This window comes from Charadrius vociferus, unplaced genomic scaffold (genome assembly GCF_000708025.1).
Source record: "Charadrius vociferus isolate BGI_N301 unplaced genomic scaffold, ASM70802v2 scaffold125, whole genome shotgun sequence".
In the NCBI taxonomy this organism is placed as follows: domain Eukaryota; kingdom Metazoa; phylum Chordata; class Aves; order Charadriiformes; family Charadriidae; genus Charadrius; species Charadrius vociferus.
Genome location: NW_009649036.1, coordinates 3,200,928 through 3,224,203, shown reverse-complemented (window position 1 = coordinate 3,224,203; position 23,276 = coordinate 3,200,928). Strand labels below are relative to the sequence as shown.

The 23,276-nt window shown below is 40.7% G+C and overlaps 1 protein-coding gene across 1 annotated transcript in view; it reads right to left on the bottom strand.

Annotated features, from left to right (window-relative positions):
• The window catches only part of GRIP1 (glutamate receptor interacting protein 1), a 232,903-nt gene extending 215,756 nt beyond the window's left edge, over window positions 1-17,147 (bottom strand). The window contains exon 1 of the mRNA XM_009887807.1: window positions 17,015-17,147. Within this exon, the coding sequence (XP_009886109.1) occupies window positions 17,015-17,147 (133 nt within the window). The remainder of the gene's footprint in view (window positions 1-17,014) is intronic.
• Between the last annotated feature and the right edge of the window lie 6,129 nt (window positions 17,148-23,276).

The following is a 23,276-nucleotide window of genomic DNA, read 5'->3' as shown; positions in this document are numbered from 1 at the left end:
ACATAGTCTCTCAATAGACTAAGATAGGATGTGTCTGAGATATTGGAAGGAGGCTCTGGCCTTCTGTGGGACACTGCTCATGTCTGCTATAGGAGTGTTCCAAACCTGTTATTTAATTTTATACCATTCGTCAGTCATACTTGAGGGTGTACGTGGGCCAGTTAGTTTAACTTTTCTAGACATTAATCCCATTCCCTCACATTTTTTGACATCTTGGTTTCAAATTAAATAAAGTGAGGAAGGGAAAAGTCGTCATCTTCATTCTCTACAATAGTGGAGCCCCACTGGTGGCTTAGTAAAAACAAGGTTTCCAACACAAAACTGCTAACACGTTATCTTTAGGCAACTTTAGGCTTTAGAGTACTTGAAAAACAAGTTGTAGACAGACTGACATTCTTAAATAATTTCGTAATTCTGCATCACTGAATGGCTCCTAGAGTTAAAGGTTATCCAAAAGTCACAAACCTTTTCCCCAGAGCAGACTCACAATCTTGAGATTGACACATGCTGTTCTGTACAGAAAACAATATACAGAGGGGGAAAAAGCCCGCCTATTTACATCCACTTGCACATATCATAAAATCCTATGTAGACAAAACTGTTCTTAGCCTTCAAATTCATCAGCACATCAAGATAAACCAAAGTACACATAGAAACCACAAAATATTTTGACTTCAGTAGGACTGTATCTGATGTACCCAAGGAGAAGGACGCCTAAGGCCGAACCTAATGCTAAGGTACATCTAGGAAAACAGCATTTATGCCTGCTAACAAGCAGAGATGAGCATGGAATGGGCATGGACACTGTCCTGCCTTTGACACCTCTTCAACCAGTGCCTCTGTTTCCAATTCCTACTGTAAACAGCAGAAATATATAGACGGTCAATTAAGTAAAAAAAGCCACCCAAACAAGTAAAAAAAAAATCCACAATTTTCCCCTATGCTTCAATCATTCTTCAAGAAATGACAGGATAAGTTTTGCTTCACTATTTATCAGTAATTAGTAAACAACAGTAAGAGAAATCGCTGGTGTCCCCACATGCCAAGATCCATCAGACCATGAGCAGCACAAAAGTATCGAACCCAGGGGACAGACAGGCAGCCTGCTGGTACAGGTCTGGGAGGGAGGTGTCCCCAACACATGCAATGTGGAAGAATGCCTTCACGTTTATTAAATATTTATTTTCTTATTCTTTATGGCAAAAGTACAGAGCTAGGGAAATAATTTACAGATAGAGACCTAAAGATGTTTGAAGTGGTCATAACCCTTGAGGATACAGGAACTTTGCCTATTACAGAGGTTGCTCTTTTTTTCCCCCCCCTCAACAATTCAAACAGGCTCACTGCATGGAAATGCAGCTTATCTACACTTGAGAAGAAGCATAAGGGGATTTTGTACATGCTGTTCTTGAAGTTTCTGCTCAAAATAATGATTCCCAAATCATATATATATATACACACACACACACATATTTGAGTTGAAACTTCAACATCAAGTGTTTTTTCCCCCAGTAATTGCTCTCACAGGAGAAGCTCAGAGAAAGGAGTGCCCATGTCCTACCTCAAACACCACCAAGACCTTCATACAGTGTCATGGTTTCAGCTGGGATAGAGTCGATTTTCTTACTGGCAGCTGGCATAGTGCTGTGTTTTGGATTTGGGATGAAAACAGTGTTGGTAAAACACTGGTGGTTTTGGTTGTTGCTAAGCAGTCAAGGCCTTTTCTGCTCCTCACACCATCCCACCAGCGGGCAGGCTGGGGGGGCACAAGCAGTTGGGAGGAGACACAGCTGGGACAGCTGACCCCAACTCACCAAAGGAATATTCCATGCCATATGACATCATGCTCGGTATATAAAGCCGGGGGAAGAAGGAGGAAAGGGGGATGTTCAGAGTGATGGTGTTTTGTCTTCCCAAGTAACCATTACATGTGACTGAGCCCTGCTTTCCTGGGGATGGCTGAACACCTGCCTGCCCATGGGAAGCAGTGAACGAATTCCTTGTTTTGCTTTGCTTGCATGCACAGTTTTTGCTCTATTAAACTGTCTTTATCTCAACCGATGAGTTTCTTCTCACTTTTACTCTTCTGATTCTCTCCCCCTTCACAGCTGGGGGGAATGAACGAGTGACTGCATGGTCCTAGTTGCTGGCTGGAGTTAAACCACAACCCATAGCAAGGGCACTCGTTCAGTTATGCATTAGATTTAAGTATAACTGCAGACACAAAGACCAAAGCTTTGTATGTTTGATCTCTGCGGTGTGATGCTAAGCTCCAGACTTAAATGATTTATTCCACAGTGACTGAGCCTCCGAAGTCCGCTTTGTTGCAAGTTCTTCAGGTCTTTCTTTTCACACATCTGAAGAAACAGCACTGAGCTGCTCTAGCAGAGAGATCTATATAAACACAGAGATTCTTTTACCACTTCGAATCTTTTACTCTACCAAAAAACCTCAAGCTGTCACTTAGCCGCATGCGCATTTTCTATGGACAGGCACAGACGTGCTCAGCTCCTGTCCAAAACTCAGACTAAAACTTCAGCGTCCCCACTGGCCTCCATACCAAAGGAAGTACGTATTCGTTTCCTTGGATTCTGTAACAGTAATTGGATTTCATACAGTAAATAGCAGCAGTCAGGTCTTTAAAGCTCCACCTGAAACCATTTTCCTCTAAGTAAATAAAAATAAACCAAAATTTAAAAAAATCACTTACTTGACAGGCGATTTAATGCATTTAATATTTACTACAATACATCTATCTACTTCAGTTTTTGCTTCAGTGGAACAGCATTTTGAGGTCAATGTCAGCTAAGCCTCACTTTTTTCCTCTTTTTTTTTCCTCCCTTCCTTCCCCAACCCCCTGCCCCCCAGCAGCATTACAATTTAAAATGTTATTATTATTACAGGTTAAAATTTTAAATTCTAAGTGAAGGCTCATGTATAAAAGATATTGGCAAGAGTAATTGGCTTTTTCAAAGAAAAGAAATCAGCAGTAAACTATATTAATCAATGATTATTGAATTCTGTGCTCCAGGCTAGTGGTTCCTGTCAACAGAGGTCCTTCAGACCCAGGTTTTCCACTTCAGCTTTAATGAACAAGGTTGAAATCGTGCATTGAAATGAAATAATGCAGAACTAATCAACTGGCTTTGTTTTTGAAGTCTGAACAATTTCACTTGCAAACCAAAATGAAATAAAACCACGCATGCTTACAAATTATCTTAGAGGAAACAATTTGAGAATGCTGTCACTCAGTAAACATCCTTTTATCACTGCCAGAAAGTGGAACAGAGGACAGAAACACAACACAAATGACAAAACATTTGGGAGAATTTCTAAGAATTACTATTTTATCCTATCTATATATTCCATTTTCTTCAGGGTTCACTGCTACAGACCCTTATGTCTAACCTCCATCAGTGGGACAACTAACATTAACGGAGTTACTCACATGCCCAGTGTTTGCAGGACCAAATCTTTGGCTGGCCTACAGCAAGGCACAACCAAGATGATATAAAACCTTGCAAAAAACACTGTCAACTCTACAAATCTGCTTGATAAAATAAATACCAACCAGAAAAAATGCAATCACTGCAGAGAGATTTTTCAAAGCTTTGTTTTCCGTGAAGCAGTTATAAATAAACAAACAAATAAATCTCCCCATGCATTTTAAGATGCACAGAAAAATACATTAAAACCCAAGACCACAATCTCTGAATAAAACAGCTGAACTTGCAGGTGCAAAGGCTATTTGAACTTTGCTTCCTCTGCTTCTTCCCTGGATAGCTTCCTATTCACTTTTTGTTTTGACCTAGCCTTAAGTTAAGGCATCCCCAGCGGCCTTAGGTCAGGGCTAAAGGCAGGACATACACATCTCGAGCTCTAGACTGTGCTGTCACATCAACAACTGATCATCCTGGTTTGCTGAACAGCACACACACTTCTGTTTAAACAAATAAGTAAGCAGAAAGAGCAGCTGGCAGTCACAATACTAGTAACTTGTGCTTTTCAAAAGACAAAGACATACTGTAGACCATAAGCAGGAGTTTTCCGCTTCGTATTAATAAGGGACACACACAAACCTATGTATCCATCCTTTTTAGTCAGAAGGTGAAAACATATAGCCCTTGCTTGTGTGAGGGTTTAAGTGACTGGAGGTGGGATGTCTTACCTTCCTCCCCTTTGCAATATGATTTTATGACAAAAATCCAAGGAAAAAAAAAATCTTTCTTAGATTGCAAATTCATGGGGCACCGTGTACCATAACTGTAATTTTCAAGTAATTTAAAGGACTTCAGGATAGGTGAAGAGAAAGGGGTTCCAGGCTTGTAATTAAAACATTTATGAAATTTCCACTTTGGGAAAACAAAGAAACCAATAAAACAGGGTCACTCAATTGCCCAAGGCATAGTTGAAGAATTAAAGTACTATATACATCAGTAAAGGGGGAAGCCTGGGGATGATGGGGCGGGGGGGAGGATAGGAAAACCCCATGCCACCAAAATATGTGTTCTCTCATTTAGACATGATCACCTAACCTCTCCATTAGACTGGACTTCAAAAATGGTCAAACTTTCCAGATTCCACAAGCTAAAATTAGGAGCCTACAGACAGATAACCATCCAGTGATCTTCTAGGAAGCACTCATCAATTCCAATCACTACAGTAATCAAAAGAAAAATTCAGGACAATTCACCTATTAAACTATTACAGATTTTTAAATATTGCTGGTTTCTCAGATTCTTTTTTAAGTTTAATTTAGCTGTGCATTTAAAAAATATAAATTGCTACCAACAAAATATTAACAGTAACTGCAGGAACAATTTTAACCGTTTAAAGAAGCGGGTAAAGGAGCAGAAGTCATCATGAGTGTTTGAGTAACCTTCTGTAGGTTACTCAAAATGAAGTAAAATTCTTCTCCTTATTTGTACGTGTCCCCATATCAGTCCATGGTAGTTTACATATATCTAAGGCCACAAAGCTGCTGATACTTATCATCCATTAATTAATCATACAAGACATACTTACCACGTCATCAAGACTGAGAAGACATTTTTATCACAAACTAAGAGATCACTATCAGAAATACTTTTCCTTACCTGCAAATCCACTGACAATTTACTGATACATAAAATCCCAACATACTGAAACTATGTGAGAATTCATTCCGAGCAATTACTGTCACAGAATTTTAATAATTGTCTTAATGAAATATTGTAAGTAAGATACAGAGTTTGAGCATTTTCCATACACTATTTTCATGCAATGGAGCAGTGTGTTACCTTGGCTGCTTCTTCTATTTACATTGATGTAACCCCTGAAGAATTATGTCAACAGCACTACATTTTCAGAAGACTCTTAAACCAACAACTAATAAAATTCTGTTTTTATCTGTGATGAAGAAAACAACCTACTGTGAATGGACATGTGGCTGTAAAAAGTCCAATTATCCGTACACCACAAAGGACCACCAACTCCGGGCTATAACCAGAATGGACTTTGACAGTTTTGTTCACTCTCTGGAAACAATTTGTGTGACACAATCTGCTCTACAAAATCCACAGCCGTTTAGATTCATTATAAGAGCCCAAGTTCAGAGAAGCAGTGGGGGGAGGAAAAAAAAAAAAGAAAAAAAAAAAAGAAAAAAGAAAAGAAACTAGAAAGGAGCACTTTTTTCTACCCATCCAAGAACAAACCACAAACATTAAATTGCAGCACACAAATCAAGTGCTGGTTAGAAAAAGATAATGTTCAGTGCTTTCTCCATCCCTTGTGATACGCTAAGGAGCAGCGGTATTTTAAAGGAATGGCCATACTCTTTTCAGTTGACAAACCTCTCCCTCCCTGCTCTCCTGTAGTGCAGGGCTGGGTACTCTCTGCCTGAATAAGCCAGCAAAGACATACAGGAGAGGAAAGGAATGTTATCAAACCCACCACATGTCTAAATATACTTATATTTTTGCAATTATGTTTAGAGTATACCAAGAAAAATGTAAGCAAATCATTAAATGCTCTAAGCTCGGCAGGACTTCTTCCTTTTTTCCAGGCAGGGTATTACACAAGTGAACAGCAACAGATTTAGAAGAGCTGGGGATGCCTGCATAACTTCTCTGGAAATCTTCTGGGAAGCCCAGGTGAAATACAGGTCAAGTTACAGAGGGAGTATTTCAGAGACTACCAAAGTATCACTAAATTCATAGGGATTTCAGAGCGGCCAGTGGTTCCACCGTCTTGCTGCACTCCACTTAATTTAATTATTGATGGGTAGTTATAACCACCAGCCTGAACAGCTTTGGTCTCTCCATTTCAGAAGTCACTCCCGTCTCCTTTTAGCACTGAAAGGGAACATAGCATTTTCGTGACAAGCCACGTGAAATTCTACCAACATCCAACAGAAAATCCATGTTCCTGCTTTCTGAATTGTAAATGCCACCGGACGTATTTAAGCTTACTGACAACTGACCTGAGGACTACTGCTGGCAGCGCTCTGCCAGAGATCCAGGCTTTCTCCCAACTTTCCTTCACAGGCATCTTCTCATTTCCCCTAAAATAGGCTGTCAGATGCAACATCCCTATCAGACAGTGTGGCTGACATCCCTTTTGATTTCCAAGCATTCAGTGCTAATACAGCTGGCTCTGCAGCCCGCAGCTCCTGACGTGACTCATCTCTTGTTGACTACACAACTTCAACCAGGCTCCTACAAATGGGGCACAGGTAGCATGTCATCAGGGCTTTAAGTTATTTTCTACTCTAACCTGCAGAAAGCAAGGGCAAGAAGCTAATATCACTCTGTATTTAAAATACAATATTTGTGTACCATTCGGTTTTTACTGCATTTATTTGTAATACATTGTGAATCTTTTTTCTTTTTTTTTTTTTTAATAGAGATGCTACCAGCTGACAGAATAGCAACAAGGTTTATTTTTGAGCAGGAGTTTCACCCTCTGGGAGAGCGACAATGTTATCAAAATAACATAGACCTGAGCAGCCACAGAGCTTGTTAAACACACCTAAAGGGAGCATTTGCGAACAAATTTGAAAACACAATTTACTGAGCTGATACTTCACATGGTACCTGTGTACTTGTGGTTTCACTTTATTTTTTGTGGTTTCATTCAAACAGTGTGTCTCCCAGAGCTGTCTTTAATCTCTCTTTTCTTCCTTCTGCCTTCCACAGTACTTCTTTCTTCTCCAAACAACATTACCTTTCATAAAATCACAGAATATTTGAGGTCGGAAGGGCTCTCTGGAAGTCCTCTGGCCCAAGTCCCCTGCTCGGAGCATGACCAGCTTTGAAGTCAGATCTAACTTAAATCAGTAGAACAGGGTGCTTGCAGCCTTGTCCAGTCATGTTTTGAGTACCTCCAAAGAGATTTCTCACTGTCCCATAAATATCTTCCCTTCCATCTTCTTTTTCCGCCTCAACACCACACCCAAGCATGTAACACAGGCCTTACAAGCACCAGGGCTACACCTATAAGCCTAATTTTGACACCTGGAAAACCATCTCTGATGGCCTATCTCCACTGTCAATTTTATGCAGAAGACATGGTGTCCGTGTGCCTTACACAGGGGCTCCAGATTTTATATCATGTTTCATGAGTACAGAACAGGCTGGGCATATCTGAAGGGTTTGTTCCTTGCTTTCCCTCTGTGGGGCTGGAGGAGCAGAGCAGCAAGGTCCTCCACATCCCGCAGATTCCTGGAGGGTGGTGTGATCTCACACCTCCTCTAGCACCCTGCTGCTCCTGTTCAATTTGGCTTTTCCCTTGGCCACGTTTCCAAGGATAGTTCTCTTTGAATGTCTCTCATCATCTGCTCAAAGTGCCCAGAGACAGCAGAAAAATAAACACAATTCCTCCCTCCTCTGTCCCACAGCTGCCCATGGTGCTCCCAGCGTCATAGATGTTGAAAGAAAAAAGTTAAAAGTTTATCAGGAAGTTTTGTTTGGGACATGGTTGAGACATCAAGGAATGTACCTAACCTTGAATAGGGTGTGAAACAAAACAATGTGTCTTTTGTGTTCTTTTGCAGTGGCTGACTTAGACATAAGATAGCAAAAAATGTAACTTCTGGACCAAAGTCAAGCCAAGAGTGTATACCAAACTAACCTTGGGTAATTATAATGCTAAAATACACACCCCTTGGTGAATAATAAGCATGCTAATCAGGTAACCTCCCTAAATGTTTTAAACATGCGCTTAGATGCATATTATGTTAAGAGATGTGAATGAATGATTATTAACCAATCAGCTGTATTTTATCATTATAAATATTAAGCGGTTGGAAACGTGTGGTGTGCTGGCTGTTGTCAAATGCCTGGCACCCAATTCTGCAGAACTGAAATAAAAACAAATATATCTACTCAATGTGTTGATTTGCTCTGGTGCACTGGGTGAAGAACCCTTATTTAGGGACAACATCATCACAGGGACTGTACTAGAAACTGCACTGAAGTGCTACGTGTGTGATCAGATTCTATGGCTGCTCACCAAAATTTACTTCTGCCATCTTCACACGACGGAGATTTTGGTTCATTGGCAAATATTCATCAGTTCGTGGCAATTATTATTCCCATAACCTGCCGTTATCGAATTTCCAATGCATGCTAAAACCCAAGGAACTGCAGCTCCACATTCTTTACTACGTGTATGTAGACACACACACAAACTAGTAAAAAAAAGCAAACTGCAAGCTGCAAGTGCTGGATTTAAGAATTCCTAGCAAGCCTCAATTTGGTCTCCTTTTGCACATCCATTATAACACAATCTTTAATTACCTGATCTCCTACTTTTACACGAGACCTGGTCTCATTTAATGCCCAGAATAAATGATTTTAACTACCCAAAAAATTATTCAAGACCTTATTTTCCCCTCATTGCTCAAAGTGTAATTCCATGCCTTAATTCCCACACATTATTCAAGCTCTTCTCTCCGGACAGACATTAATTTCTTCCTGAGCTCGTCCAGGGTGCTCATCACTGTAGCATTTGAGAGCTTAGCAAACACTAATTTACTTTCATAGCATACCAGTGAAGGAGAGGTACCATTAACCTTATTTCACAGGTAGAGAACCAGAGCACAGACTGATTATCATCAAAGGTATGCAACTATTTAAAGGTTGCAGCCCGAGATGCCTTACGGCTAGTTTTTCAGACTAGTTAGGCTTATCTAATTTATTTTTTTTTATATTTACGAACTATACTTCCCTTGGCATGCTACAGCAACTTGTGCCAGACATCTTCAAATTCAAGCTCTCAAGTCAGAGAATCAAGGGATGAGCCCTGATGGGAAGACCAGGCACAACGCTGCACCAGGACTCGGCGCAGCCTCCGCCACGTGCTGAATCCATCACAGCTGCCGCGGAAAAATGAGCGGGTATTCCTTCATTAAGAATGCATTAAAGAAAAGCCAAATTAAGGTTCTATAGGCACCCTTAGTTCTACTGCCTTTCAAATTTGGGGTACGTGTCCTTAGAACTGCAATAGTCTTAGCACACTGATCTCTGTTTAATTTACTGGGTTTCAGAGCGAAACTAGGAAATGCTCTGAAAAAAATTGGTAGTGTTCAGGTGCCCAGGTCATCTGCAGTCTGATCATCATGGACTCCTGTGCCCAACCACAGCGCTACCCCTCTCTTTTTTGCTGAAAAACATTAAACAAAATTGCCTAGTAATTTCTGCACATATCATGCGGACTACCAAATTTACCTTATACAAATACTGTCTACGGTAAACAGGTGTTTATATTCATGCTGATGATTAATTATAGCTGCTGGCATGCCCTACTGAAAAAAACACAGCAATCATTCAATAAATGTTTATCATCTCATCAGCAAGGGGCTTATATTGTTGTTTCCTTCTGAAATTGGAGGCCAATATTAAAACTGACACCTCAGTAGCTGACACCTCTCTCTCTAATCTTAGTTCATAAAACTTGATGTTTCATTCACTTCACAATATCCAAAGGGAAAAAATTGCATCACTACATGTTCATGATGTAAATTGACAAAGTCATGATTAAAAACATGAACTTACACATGATTTCAGGAAGTAGAAAGTCTAGGTCTCTCTAAATTTCATTGTTTGAACCTTAATATCATACGCTCTAGATACAGAATCATAGAATGGTTTAGGTTGGAAAGGACCTTGACGACCAAGTTCCAACCCCTCTGCCATGGGCAGGGACACCTCCCACTAGACCACGTTGCCCAAGGCCACGTCCAGCCTGGCCTTGAACACCTCCAGGGATGGGGCCTCAACAACTTCTCTGGGCAACCTGTCCCAGTGCCTTACCACCCTCAAAGTGAAAAATTTCTTCCTAATATTTAATCTAAACCTGCCCTCTTCCAGTTCTCTTCCATTCCCCCTCGTCCTGTCACTACATGCCCTAGTAAAAAGTCCTTCCCCAGCTCTCCTGTAGGCCTCCTTTAGGTACTGGAAGGCCGCAATAAGATCTCCCTGGAGGAGAAATATATACTAAAATATGAAGGGTGCCAAATTCTCTAAAATGTGGAAGTACAGCCTCATACCAGCAGCCACTATAAGAGGAGGAACACCTATAACGAATATATTTCTTGAGCAAGGACAATCCAGGTCTTTAATAAATCTGTAAAGAATAGGCCCAGAAGGTAAATGAAAGAAAAGTAACACAGAAATTGTACACTCGTAATTGCTAGCAGGGAGAGGTGTTTACCCTTCATGCAAAGAATTATATAACTCAGGTCTCATTATTTCAGTGAGTTAAAATAAATAAGCTGCTTTCCCTCAAGTAACTAAAGCAATGTTTTACCATCCGTGCTCTGCACTGCCCCAGGAGTCTGAGGGCCACTTGCAGAAGAGCCACAAAGGGTCATTTTAAAAAGTAATACCATTGCTAACAAAATTAAATTGGCTGTTGCACCACTACTTTAGGAAAAAAATTGTAAAATTTCTGTGGCCTGATAACACGGATAACAAATTTTTTTCACCAAAACCAGCACACACCTGCCTGGCTAGAAGAAACGCATTGTTCCAGTCCTGCAGGGAACCCCACAGCCTCAGGTGCCCCACTGACAGACCCTGCGACTATGCTAGTGCACATGTAACAATACCAATTTAATTATCTTTGAATTTATATAAAAAAACATAATGCAGGTAAAGCCACTATCCACACAGTATCTACAAACCCAAGCCTCATCCCAAGACTTACAGGCTTTTAACCGATATAAAACAAGACAGGAGTTAAATAAGATTTTAATATATGCACATTTCTTACGGGCTTGGAAGACCTAAATAACTTCATGGGATGCTCAAGAGCTGCTATCATTTTCCTTTTTATAACCCTTTCCTACTAGTTTGCTGTGTGTAAAATGAGAATAATATGTAATTCTTCTCCAGTTCTTGGGTTCTCCTAGAAAGGATACATTCACTAACAACCATGATGAACAAGACAAACAGAGTCACCTCCAAAACACACACATAACCCACCAGAAGTCAAGCGGATGGTTGCCATGAAATATGAAACTGCACTTGATGCAATGATCAACTGTTTAAAAAAAAAATAGTATTTAACAGACACGAGGATGAAAAAGCAGCCAAAACAGCATGACGGTACACCACCTTTATCTAACAAGTGCCTGAATTTTATCCAAAATGGAAAATGTTACAATTGGCACCTGCACGGGGGAAGTTTTAGCCTGGAAGTGAATCCAGAGACAACAGTCACTTGCTACCACTTTTGTTTCATTCAGAAATCTCTGAATGGGAAAGTTGATACTGTCTGTACCAGCAGTAGAGCTCAAATACAGCTGCCGCCTTTGTCACCGTGCCTGGCTTGCAAACTGACACTGGACAGTAGCCCTGTGATGACAGAGTCTCTCTGGACATGGGCATCGCATCCCGTTCCCACTGAACTTGCGGTGTTGGGGTTATCCAGACCTCAGGAAAAAAGTGACTTATGGAAAACAGAAAGATACACTGAAGAACTATAATAAATCTCCAGTGTCCAACAATTATGAAAAAGTCATTAAGGAGGAGGAAATAAGAAGCTTTAATACCTTTTAGTTATTTCAAAAAAGATTACTTCCATGGTGTTTTCAAGGCCTGCCATATTCTCTGCTTAGGTTACCAAGCCTTTTTTTTCTTCTAGGCTGCAACAAACATATTACCTTTAGTTTCAATGAAAGCTGAGATTTTACAGTACATGACAAGATCTGGGATGGGAGGAGACTCACCCCTCCCACGCAGACACACACATCCAGTTAAACTGCAGACTTGCAACACGCACTCTTTGTGAAATGAAAAACGGTTGTCCTGCATTCCTCACCCTTATAGATCAATTAACATCTCTGCAACCTGAGCTAGAGATATTCAATGCCCTTGTCACCACATTACTCATAAAACCATTAACTCTTTTACAACCCCAATCAAATCTGTGGGACTGCTGCAAACAAGAACCATTTGTACCAATTTAAGAAATAGAGAAAATCTTCACAAGAGCGATGCTGCTACTGACCGTAGCATTAAGAAGCCATAGGCATATCACTTCCCTCAGTGTTTTGTCTTAGTGCTATTTCAGTAGCAGGTCTCTTCTATCAATATTTAATACAGCTTTAAAGCCACCCAGGGTATGAAATGCAAAGACATTTGTTAGTAAGGTTTTGGCAGCTGAGGGAGTTTCTGCACCATAACATTGAGTTGTGTTACAGAATAACACCCAAGCGGAGTTTTTCTGCTGACATCATCCCAAATACCGTATCATATCTCCAGTATTCATTTTAACCAATTATTCCCAGATTTCAGTCAACAAAGAGGACATCTTCAACTTGGAGTCATATAAAACTTTTAGGTTTTCCTTTTTGCATTATTTGCTAGGCTGGGAGTCAAATACCTTACCTTCACTTTCCAGTGACGACACAGGGAACAAGATGGGAAAATTAATGGAAAGAAGGGAAAAAGATCATGACATGAATTTTAGAGGCAAATTCAAAGAGCCTGATATCCAAAAACTGAGGAACCTGATGATTCTAATACAAGAATTGTGGAAGAATTAATAAAGGGCAGCACAGAGAAAACCAATCAATGACTTGACTGCAGATACACTATGGCAGCCTACTTTGTCTAAAATATCAATGCTTTTATTAAAGAACATATACTAGGCCTTGACAAAGGATGGAAGAAAATTATTTGCAGGACTCTGGGTGACTAAATAGAACTTTCTAAAGTCGGGGCTAAAAAAAAAATAGGACCTTTTGAGCTTGTGGGAGTTTACTAGTAGAATTCTTTAAAGATTGGTTTTGGGGATCATTCTTTAATATTACATCAACACAGAAAATAAAACCTTTATGCCAATGGACTATGTTGCAAACATCATGTTGGAAGGAAGAACGGAAGAAGAAGAACAACCAATGAAAACAGGGTCTCTTTCAAGAAGAGGTGGATGACAGAAACCAGAAGTAACATAAATAAGACAAAATTTAACAGTGATCGTTCACAGCAATGCCCTCTGGACCTGCATGGGCAGATCGTGACAACCATGTTTCAGGCGACCTGCGAGGTTCTGAAATCAGTTGGAACAAATCCAAACCCTTCCAAGCATTTTGCAAAATAAAAGACTTAGCGCTGAATTCAGATTCAGGTGGGAAAAGGAGGGGGTTTGTGTTTGTTTTGGTCAGAGGTGACCAAATCAGGCTGGATCCCAGACATATCTTCCTGCTCAAGATGAGGCTGAAACTCAAAGGTCTTTGCAAAACACCCTGACTTCAGTGAAAGGACATATGTCATTTTTGGGACCATTCCAGGCAGCTCTGCTACAGAGCATTCCTGACGTTCACTATCAGTCTTGGTAATAATATAACAAGGGCCTTTTTCATGCAAAGCCTCATTAAAAGAAACAGGTTCAATGGCATTGCCGTAATGCTGCGCAAGATAAATATAACGCTTTTTATAGCATTTTATGCAACAAGCACCAACTTGTCTGAGTAGGTTGGGTGGCAATTTCATCACCCATTATGTTTGCACTGCAAAGTCTCACCAAAATGAGTACGATGCCTGCACTACTAATGTCAATACGTGTTTGTGTGCCAAGATTATTATTTTAGTTATTCTAGCATTACATAGCACAGACAGAGACTCTCCAGAAAGATAAGAGAGCTGACGATGCATGTCAAAACAATGATATCCATTTAACTGAACTCAAATGGAGGAAATGTCCAAGCTCTCTGACTCGAGAGTTGGGGTGTCTTTTTCACCCTTCACTTCAAAGGAAGCAGTACTACACCTTCCTTTGCTGTGCCCCGATATCACAGCTAATGTGGTCTTCCATGACAAAGTTTCAGAGGACTAAACACAATATACGTAACAGCAGAAGCTATGAAATCACAATATCCACACACAGCTGGGCTGAGGACAAACTAAAGTCACCTTTTTCCTGTGATTCCCAGAGGCTTGTTCTATTTTTAAGTTTGTTGTCTTTCTGTTTGATCCTTTGGTTATTCTAATGTAGTTTCTGCACATTTTTCCATTAATCCTGCCTCCATACAACACTCTAAGCAATACTACAAATGGGGGAGGAAAGAGAATAACAAGCTCATAAAGTGATTGGCTCCAACAATCTTCAAATGCACTGGTTAATTTCATATATAACTCATAAATGACAGCGGAGGAGGGATGGATAACAGTGCAGGGAGAGGAAACTAAATCTAAAAAAGCTCCAATTCCATTCAGTTGAATGAACAACAGGTCTTTAATTTCATTAGCTCTGATATTCTGAAAATCATACCAATAAATACAATCTTATTCTCAAGCACATGAATGCGGAAGGAACAGCTATTATAAGCTCTGCAATTACTCTAAATTTGCACTGTACACAGCATAACACCAGACCATAATTAAATTAAATATGAAACATTTCATTGTCACCGTTACATGAAATTCAATTTCAAGAGAGCATTTATAGTAGCACCAGCTACTGTATCTTTTTCACATTTTGTACATTGCTTTAAGTACCTACCACACCTATCCAACCAAAAGACACGTAGAGCACACAGAAAGACCAGACAAAAGCAGCACTTGAGGAACAATTGTGTTTGATGTGATATCTCTATAAAGACTTCACATCTTGACTATCCTGTGATTTGTCTGGTATAAATAACTGTGAGCAGTTGCAAACTCCTTGTGCATCCAACTCCATCAGACTGTGCACTGTTTTGACCATCCAATCTGTGTATTATGGTCACTGATGTAAACATCACTTCAAAATCTGATACACATTCATCCAGTCTGAAATACTTAGGACCTCCATAGGCTGAGGTATGTACTATTCTTTTATTTTCTAAGTAGAATAACAGGAAAAGCCTATTAGATATTTGGCTCAATTTTAGTGCCTTACATTAAGTCAAAAGTTAATAATTTATTAATCAGCATTCAAGAAATCCTTATTACATGTGACAGATTTTGGAGGTGTTTTGCTTTCCGATTTAAAAGACCTTCAACAACAACAATCAGCTAGGGAAATATTTTGACATACTGCTTTGACACATTCTTTTGATTTACATATTAAAGCAAGAAAAAGTTACGTGCTTTCACTAACATATATCATTTTCACATTTTTCAGTGCTAAGTAGATTTAACATTTTTAGTTCTTGTGTAGAAGACTTTATGTCAACATGTTACCTGTTATGACTGCACTGCCCCAAAACCAGCTCTTTTTCTTATAAGAACTCCATCTTAACAACATAGATAAATTATAAAATTATCAGCATGGTAAATTTTCTTAAAAATGGAAAGAGATCAAGATTGTATAAAGGAGAAACCCAGTAAACAACCAAACACCCTACATCAGTGTAACTTTTGGAGATAAGCAAGCATGGTGCCCTGGGAGAAAACCAAGAGGAAAATCTCCTGCTTCCTAATTTTCCACAGGACAGCAGTACTGTGGTGCTGTAAGGCACAATCACATTCATCATTTTGTCTTAAAACAAATGTAAGGTTCTTATGATTTCTTTCAGCAAATTGGAAACGAAGCCAAACGATGCAAAAAGATACTGACAGCCACTCATATAGTACAGAACAACAAAAAAAGTGCATCAAACTTCAGCTGCCCAACAAAAGGCACAGCTTCACTGCAAAGCTCCCAAACCACTGGTCCAAACAGCAGAAACCTTTTAAGAAAGTAATTTCTGTGCATGACTGGTTCTACTGCCAATACCTCACCCTGACAGCGCTGCACAACACCCTGGGCAGGGGCTGAGCAGGGCTTCCCTCCCACCGTCCCCGTGGGCACCTCTGGGCACATCTCCTCCTCCGGGAGATGCCCAAGGCAGACAGGCAGCTCCGAAGTCCCACAGGTAGAGGGGACAAACCCTACAGAGCTGCAGGAAACAGTGCACGGTTTACACAGGGACTTCCGAGCAGGCGGGTTTATTTTGGTTTCGGGCAAGCTGCTGCTGTCACGTGAGCACAAGCAAACAAAACCCACCACTTAAATCTTCACGAGTGGTCCTGGACCTGCAGCGAGGAAGCAGCCTGCTTGAGTTACCCACCATGGAAAAGACCAGGTCACAGCAGAGGCTCAGAGGACTCACCCTCCCTCAGCAGCAAACATTAATCATCAACTCCAACTTACAAATGAGCGATCGCTGCCTTTATAGCGCTTGAAAAATATCCACCGTGCGGCTTTCCAAAGGCATCATACAAGAGCTACCACCACCCTACCTACTTCTCAGCACCGAGTGTTTTAACAAAAGGTTTCTGGCAGTCAGAGTCAATTAACCACACCTGAAATCTTACCCGGGTTTGCAGCCAGACCCTGCTTACTTTGTGCGTGGCCGTGCCACTTCAGCTGCTTTGTATTGTTCATCAGCAGTCGCGGCCAGATAAAGCTCTCACAGGAACCCACATTTTAATACTTGCAGGAGGCTCAGACTCTAGCAAGCAAGGAATACCGTTTGCGTTTTGGGGGTTCAGGGTTTTTTAAAATCTTAAAAGCATAGCATTTATCACAGGCAGAGGAAAAGGAGCTTGTGCAAAATACTTACTTCGAAAATGCTCTGAGGCATAATAGTAGACATCTTCATAGCCCTCGTGGTAATCCTCCTCTGGCCGGTACTTTTTGCCTTTTCTTCTCCTCGATCTCCTTATCTGCTTGACGAAGCCCAAGAAGCGCTCCATCTCCTCCCTCAGCAGCGCCAGCCGGCAGCCCCCTTCACCCGCTGCTTCACAAAGAGCTGTCCCAGCATGAATCAACCACACACACCGGAGCAAAGCTGCAGCCTCCGACTACCCGCTCCAGTACCATTAAAAAACCCCCTCCCTTATCTCAGCTGTGACTAGAAAGTATATTGTTTTCCCTTAAAAACTAGGTCAAGAAAAATAAATTTTTTTCCCCTAAAAAAAAAAAAAAAAAAAAAAAAAAGGCTGGGGGGTGGACTTTATCAAATCTACCGACTGGAATATTTCGACATGAAAATAGACAAAGGAGGAAAATATTGAAGCGAAGGGAGAAAGTCGGGATTTCAAGCGGTTATTAAACAGCAGAGGACAAAGTTGAAGAGACCTGCCTGTCAGCGAGGGGAAGCCCAGCACTGAGCTCCCTGTCCTGTGTCTCCATCATTTGAAGAGGGGCTGGGAGGCGGGGATAGATGTTAGTCAATGGACTGAACCATATCTAGCGGCAAAAGAGGTTTTCATTTGCCAGTTAAATGCTGCCCTTGTATTTACCCAGGCACAGGCTCAGGAACCCGTTTGATTTCATTTGTGGTACGAAGAGGAAACACGCCGATCCATTTCTGGCATCACATATGCTGGATGAATAAATAGCAAAGTGGTTTAATCCATACACACAGCCCACTCACCGGCAAGTGTGTGCTGAATGTGTTAATTGGAGCAGCAGGGAGAAAGCTCGGCAGCTGTTAAAAAATGACACATATACCCACTGGGCATTAGTGTATTCTAATCACTGCTAGATCTAAACATTAAAAGGCACTCTGTAGACAGGTCTCCTATAGAGCTGGCCAGGCTGGATGGCAATAGCAAACAAAGGAAGCAACATCACGAGCACGCCACAACAATACTCGTTTAAAATCCCAGCAGAGTTTTAAAAACTTTAAGGTACGGCAGACTATTCTGCACAGGATGACAGGAGCAAAAAGCCTGAAAAGGCACCGGCTCTTTTCTCTTGCTGTATGCCTGAATCCCACACGCATTCCCTAAGATAAGGCTGGAATTTCATCCGCGTTTCTGATGAAGTTTCCCTCCCGCACAAGAACAAAAGCAGTGTCTGCTCAAATCCTATCACGTTGACATCTGCCACAGGGTGGGGTTTTTTTTGTAACCATGCTCCCGTAAGCCAAGTGAGGTCTCTGGTCCAGCAGGACCTCTCCTGTCTGTTGGCACAAGCCCAGGATCAATAAGTCACCGCAGTCAATAAGTGACCTCAGTCAAACCACATGCCCAACATGGTCACCTGCACCCATGCTGGCAGCAGATACCATTTTGCACCTATGAGCATGAGGAAGTCAGAGAGTCTTCCTGTAAAACAGATTTTACAGGATCATCACCTGCAAAATTAAAAGCAGGCAGAGGTGGGATTAGTTTCTGGTGATGGAGACACTTCAGCGAGTCATCATTTCGCAAAGAGCGAAGCAGGGCAATTTTGTAAAAAGTGTAGAAGAAGTGGCAAAGTAAAAGCCAGGATTGCAATTTATCATTGTTTCAACGGAGGTACATAGAGATTGAGCAGAACTGACTTCGGAATTTCTAGTTTTGAAACGTGAAAGTTACAAGTAGAGGCCAGCTAGACCTGCTATCTGCCAGTCCTAAAACAAACACACACTGAAAGCAGACACTGGAACTCTTTCAGGCCTCTTCAAGCTTCCCAGGTGTTTTAAAACAAAACTGTCACAAAAGTCCACCCATTTTGTCCATAAAACTCAAAAACCCCTGGATGCACCTCCCAAGCTTCCCACAGGAATAGACGCATCCTCCTTGACCTTACCAGCCCCTGCTTTTCCACTGTGAAAATACATCGCTGTCACTAGCTGATGAACACCCTGAGGGCACTACCAGAATTATTTTTAGTGTAACTTCTATAAGGAGGTTGTGTTTTATTACAAGTCTGTTTTTATCATGCAGCTTTCAACTTTCAAAGGGTAAAGACCTTAGAGGAGTATTACAGGCATGCTACCAAGAATAAAAAGGCCAATAAAACTCTTTATAGGGATCTTTAAGAACAGATCACTGTATGTTCTGAAGGTTTCAATTCACATGTGTTTCCTGTGCTCTGCCGCCAAGCAGCAAAAACATTACATTAGCATCATGAAAACCAAACAAAGACAGCCTACAGCAGAGGCAGCACGTTCTCCTTTCAGTAAGGGAAATGTTGTTTTGATGCTATATTTGCTCCTCTGGAGCACTCTCCCTGACAGATGTGCAAAAAGTTATTTGTAGGTGTCAGAAACATTCATCTTGAAGACAGAAGTCTTGCAGCCATCACTGTTCCCTGAAGTTACATTATAAAGTTCAATTCAAAATGATACAGCCACTTTTTAAAAAGGAGAAAAAGTAAAACTTTTAAACTGCTCTCTAAATGAGAGCTGAAAACTGAAATTTAGCAGCCATTTGGCTTTCATCAAGCAAATACGCCCTTCTCCTGCGCCGCTGTTGCTAAACACGCTGCTGCAGCCGCAGCTTCTGCAGAAGAAGCGGCTTTCCAGTCCTCAGCACACCCCTGGGAGACTTCGGTCCTTTCCGTAACGCGATGAATACGGCAAATAAGCAGACATGGGAGCAACCAAGTGATCCCAGCTAGTACCATAAGCACAAGATGTAGTATGCCAAATGTCTGACCATTTTCTAGAGAGAACTGATCTAAATTTGAGCAAATTTTGAGCTTTGGAAAGCACGTCATTACCTTACGCAATGGACTTTCCCTTCCCGTGTTCATGAGGTGCATCACATACATAGACAGCCAATGTAGTAAAGCAGAAAAAAAATGCGCTAAATGTTATTATTGGTCAGTGCTCACGGTAACGGCTCCCACCTGTCTCGTACATAAAGCATGAAGAGGTGGAGGGGGAGCACGAGCAGTCCTTGGATAAGCACGGGGGGTTCAAGCTCCGCTGCTCTTCACTGTATCCGACCAACTACTACTGCCTACAAAGACAGACTCCATCTCCGACACCGAAGGTGCAGAAGCAGGTGTTGCCCACAGTTTCCAACCCACAAGCTGACAGTCTTGCCAGCGCATAAATTATACACCTGTTTCCTTTTGCATGAATGTAAACACCAGAGACAAACAATTTCAGCATTATTTTTTTCTTAAACCTAGAACAAGCTGGGCTTTTGATAGGATTTTCCCCATCCTAAAATATTTCGCTATTCAGGGCAATTTAAAGAGAGACAAATAGCTTAACTGAGGGCAGTGTTGTTCTATATTAATAGGAGTCAGAGTATTAAGTGGTTTATTATACCATAAAGATTTCTGAACAAAACTTATATTTCATATGCATTACATACTACCTCTGCTGCTTTGCTGAGAACACTGGAGACATTCATTAACTACTCTTCATGCCATACCTGTAAATATTTTATCATAGTCCTACTTTCAAAGGTATAAACAGAGAATTCAGTTTCACAAACACAGTTTACTGTAGTCAAAAAAAAAAAAAAAAAAAAGAGCTAACTACTACTTTCTCTACTGCTCAGGATTCACCCTTCTGCAGCTTCTCATAATGAGCAACTCATTCCTTTATGGAAATGAACACAGCTCTTACAACCTTCTGCTTGAAAAGGAATAAAAAAAGCAGAAACATAATAGACCCATACCACGGTTCGAGAAAGGCATATTGATTTTATGGGAGGAGCAGAGAAAGAAACAAACATTGGCTTTCAAATTTTTAAAATGCAAAACATCAGAGATGACAACAAGTTTCATCCCTTAATGACAAGGAGATGAGGATAATTATGCCCAGAGGGCATAAAATTAAGTGTCAGCTGATATTCTGAAGCTCTCTCTGAACTAGAATTTGGAGAATCCAATTTCTGGTATTAAAATGCCACAACCCAAGTTGCAATGTAAATATGTCTCAAGCTCTTCAGTTCACCCTTTCTCAATGAATATGATGCCTACTCCAGTCAAAGCAAGTGCTCCACTGCCATTTCCAAGGTGGCTTCCTTAGAAGAAGCAAGGATTGTCATGCTTGTCTCCAGCATGATTTGCATAATAAAATTTTTGCCAAGTGACACCAACTAGTTAATATTTACATTCTCCATTCTGATAACTAATTTAACAAGAAGCTCCATCAAACTGGATCCGTCTCAGGTGAGTGACTTATTGGAAAAGACTTCATGGCAGTAATGAAACAAATTTAACATAAGACACTGTCCTTTTCAAACAGTTGAGCTGAGGCACAAATGCTTTTGCAGCCACGGACAATCCTCTAGAAGACAGATGTGAGCATTTAAGCTTTAACTTCCCTTTGTACCCATTGTAAAGATTAGGTCTCTCATCATGTAAAATATCTGCATTTAATATTTTACTTGCAAAAAATCAGCTATGCAGCTATCTAGGTGAACTTTCACAGGGGACATACCTATTTTCTGTAGCCTTTTTCCCAGTATTTTTTGGGGAACGCAGCAGGAAAAACATTTTGGTATCCACAGATAAGCTGCTAAGGTAGTAAATACTTAACAAAGATTTCCATTTGAGTGGGCTTGCAAACGTGATGCTTTGAAACCAGAGCCTATGTATGCAGCAAGCCTCTATCACGTTTTGTATCATTAATACAGAATGGAACTGGCCCCAAGTATTAACAGTTCTAAGCAGGTATTCTGCCCCCTGTTCATGAGCATGTTTTAGTGTTTTAAAATAAAAACATTTTAGATTCAAGAACCCTCCTGCATCTCCCTCTGCTTCTCTGGGCAGCCCCTAAAAGCCTTCCGCTGGGGGAAGAAACACTCCCACTGGGAGGCAACCGTGCAAGAGAACACGTAACGGCAGCTGCAGAGACCTACCTGCTTCAGGTTACTCTCCTGGAAAAAAAAAACATAAAATTATAAATTCACAATACAAAAATTAAGATGAATATAAACAGTTACTGGAGGTTGGCTGAATACAGATAATAGTTCTTTTCCCTCCTCCCTCAAGCCCCTAACCATAAAGATGCTTGCAAACCTCAAACGGAAGAACAGACCGTTTCTTCTCTGGCTCTCTTTCAACTGGGGGATGTCTTTGATAATTTGCTGTCATTGTTTCTGAAACCAGCAATAACAGACAAAGGAACTATTCCCCTTATTCATCTTACAGTAACATCCTGCTTAACCTTCTAGTTTATCAAGAGCAGATGTTCGTTTACATGCCATAATTGCCCGTGTTAAGGCTGTAATTTTCCACTCAAAATTTGCCCTAAAAATCTTGGTGTAAAATATGAGCTTATCTATTTGAAAATTACCAAATGCCTGTAATTTGCAATCTCTTAAGCACTGTAAGAACATATGGTCCATAGATACAGAAGCAGTGTCGTGTACAAAGTCAATATTGTGTGTGAGGAGAAACTAACAGCCCACCACCCCCCTGAGGTACCACAGTACCACCTGAAACCCCTCTGGCTGAAGTAAGCTTCTGAACGCAAGTTCTGGGCTTACCCTAAAGATGCCTGCAGAGCCCATCGAAAGCATGGGACACACTAAATATCACAGTGCACGTCTCTCTCATTTGACAATAGGAAAAAAAAATGCAGAATAACCAGTGTACTGTCTCTGGAATATTGTTGCATGAGAATTGGATGGTGATAAAATACTGCTCATCCACTGCTGTTATTTTAAGATCTGATACTACTTTTTATATACTCTTAAATTATCAGTTTGGTCTGATTTTAATGCATTACACTCAGTTTCACAAGTCATTCATACATTCTTGTTATTCATTGCTCACATAAAATCATAGAGTACTGTTTCCTTCTGCTCCTGAATTAAAGAATGCAAGACTTAAGGACTGGAGTTCAGCCTTTCTGTCACCCCATTGTAAATTAACTGGCACATCTTTTTTCTTTTTTTTTTTTGCAAGTGAACACACACATTTTCAAGAGAGACTTGCAACTGCTAGCAAATACTTGGAGGAGTTGTTTATTGTATTTTATCATACATATATTATTTCATAATAACATTCCCAATGGTTTTGGTTTTTGCAACGTTTTCTCACATCTAAGTGTGCACACAAAACCGTGAATGCCAATGCAGTGAATGAGGATAAAGTAGAACACAAAGGATAGAGGAAGAGGCTACATTCATCTAGAGGGAACT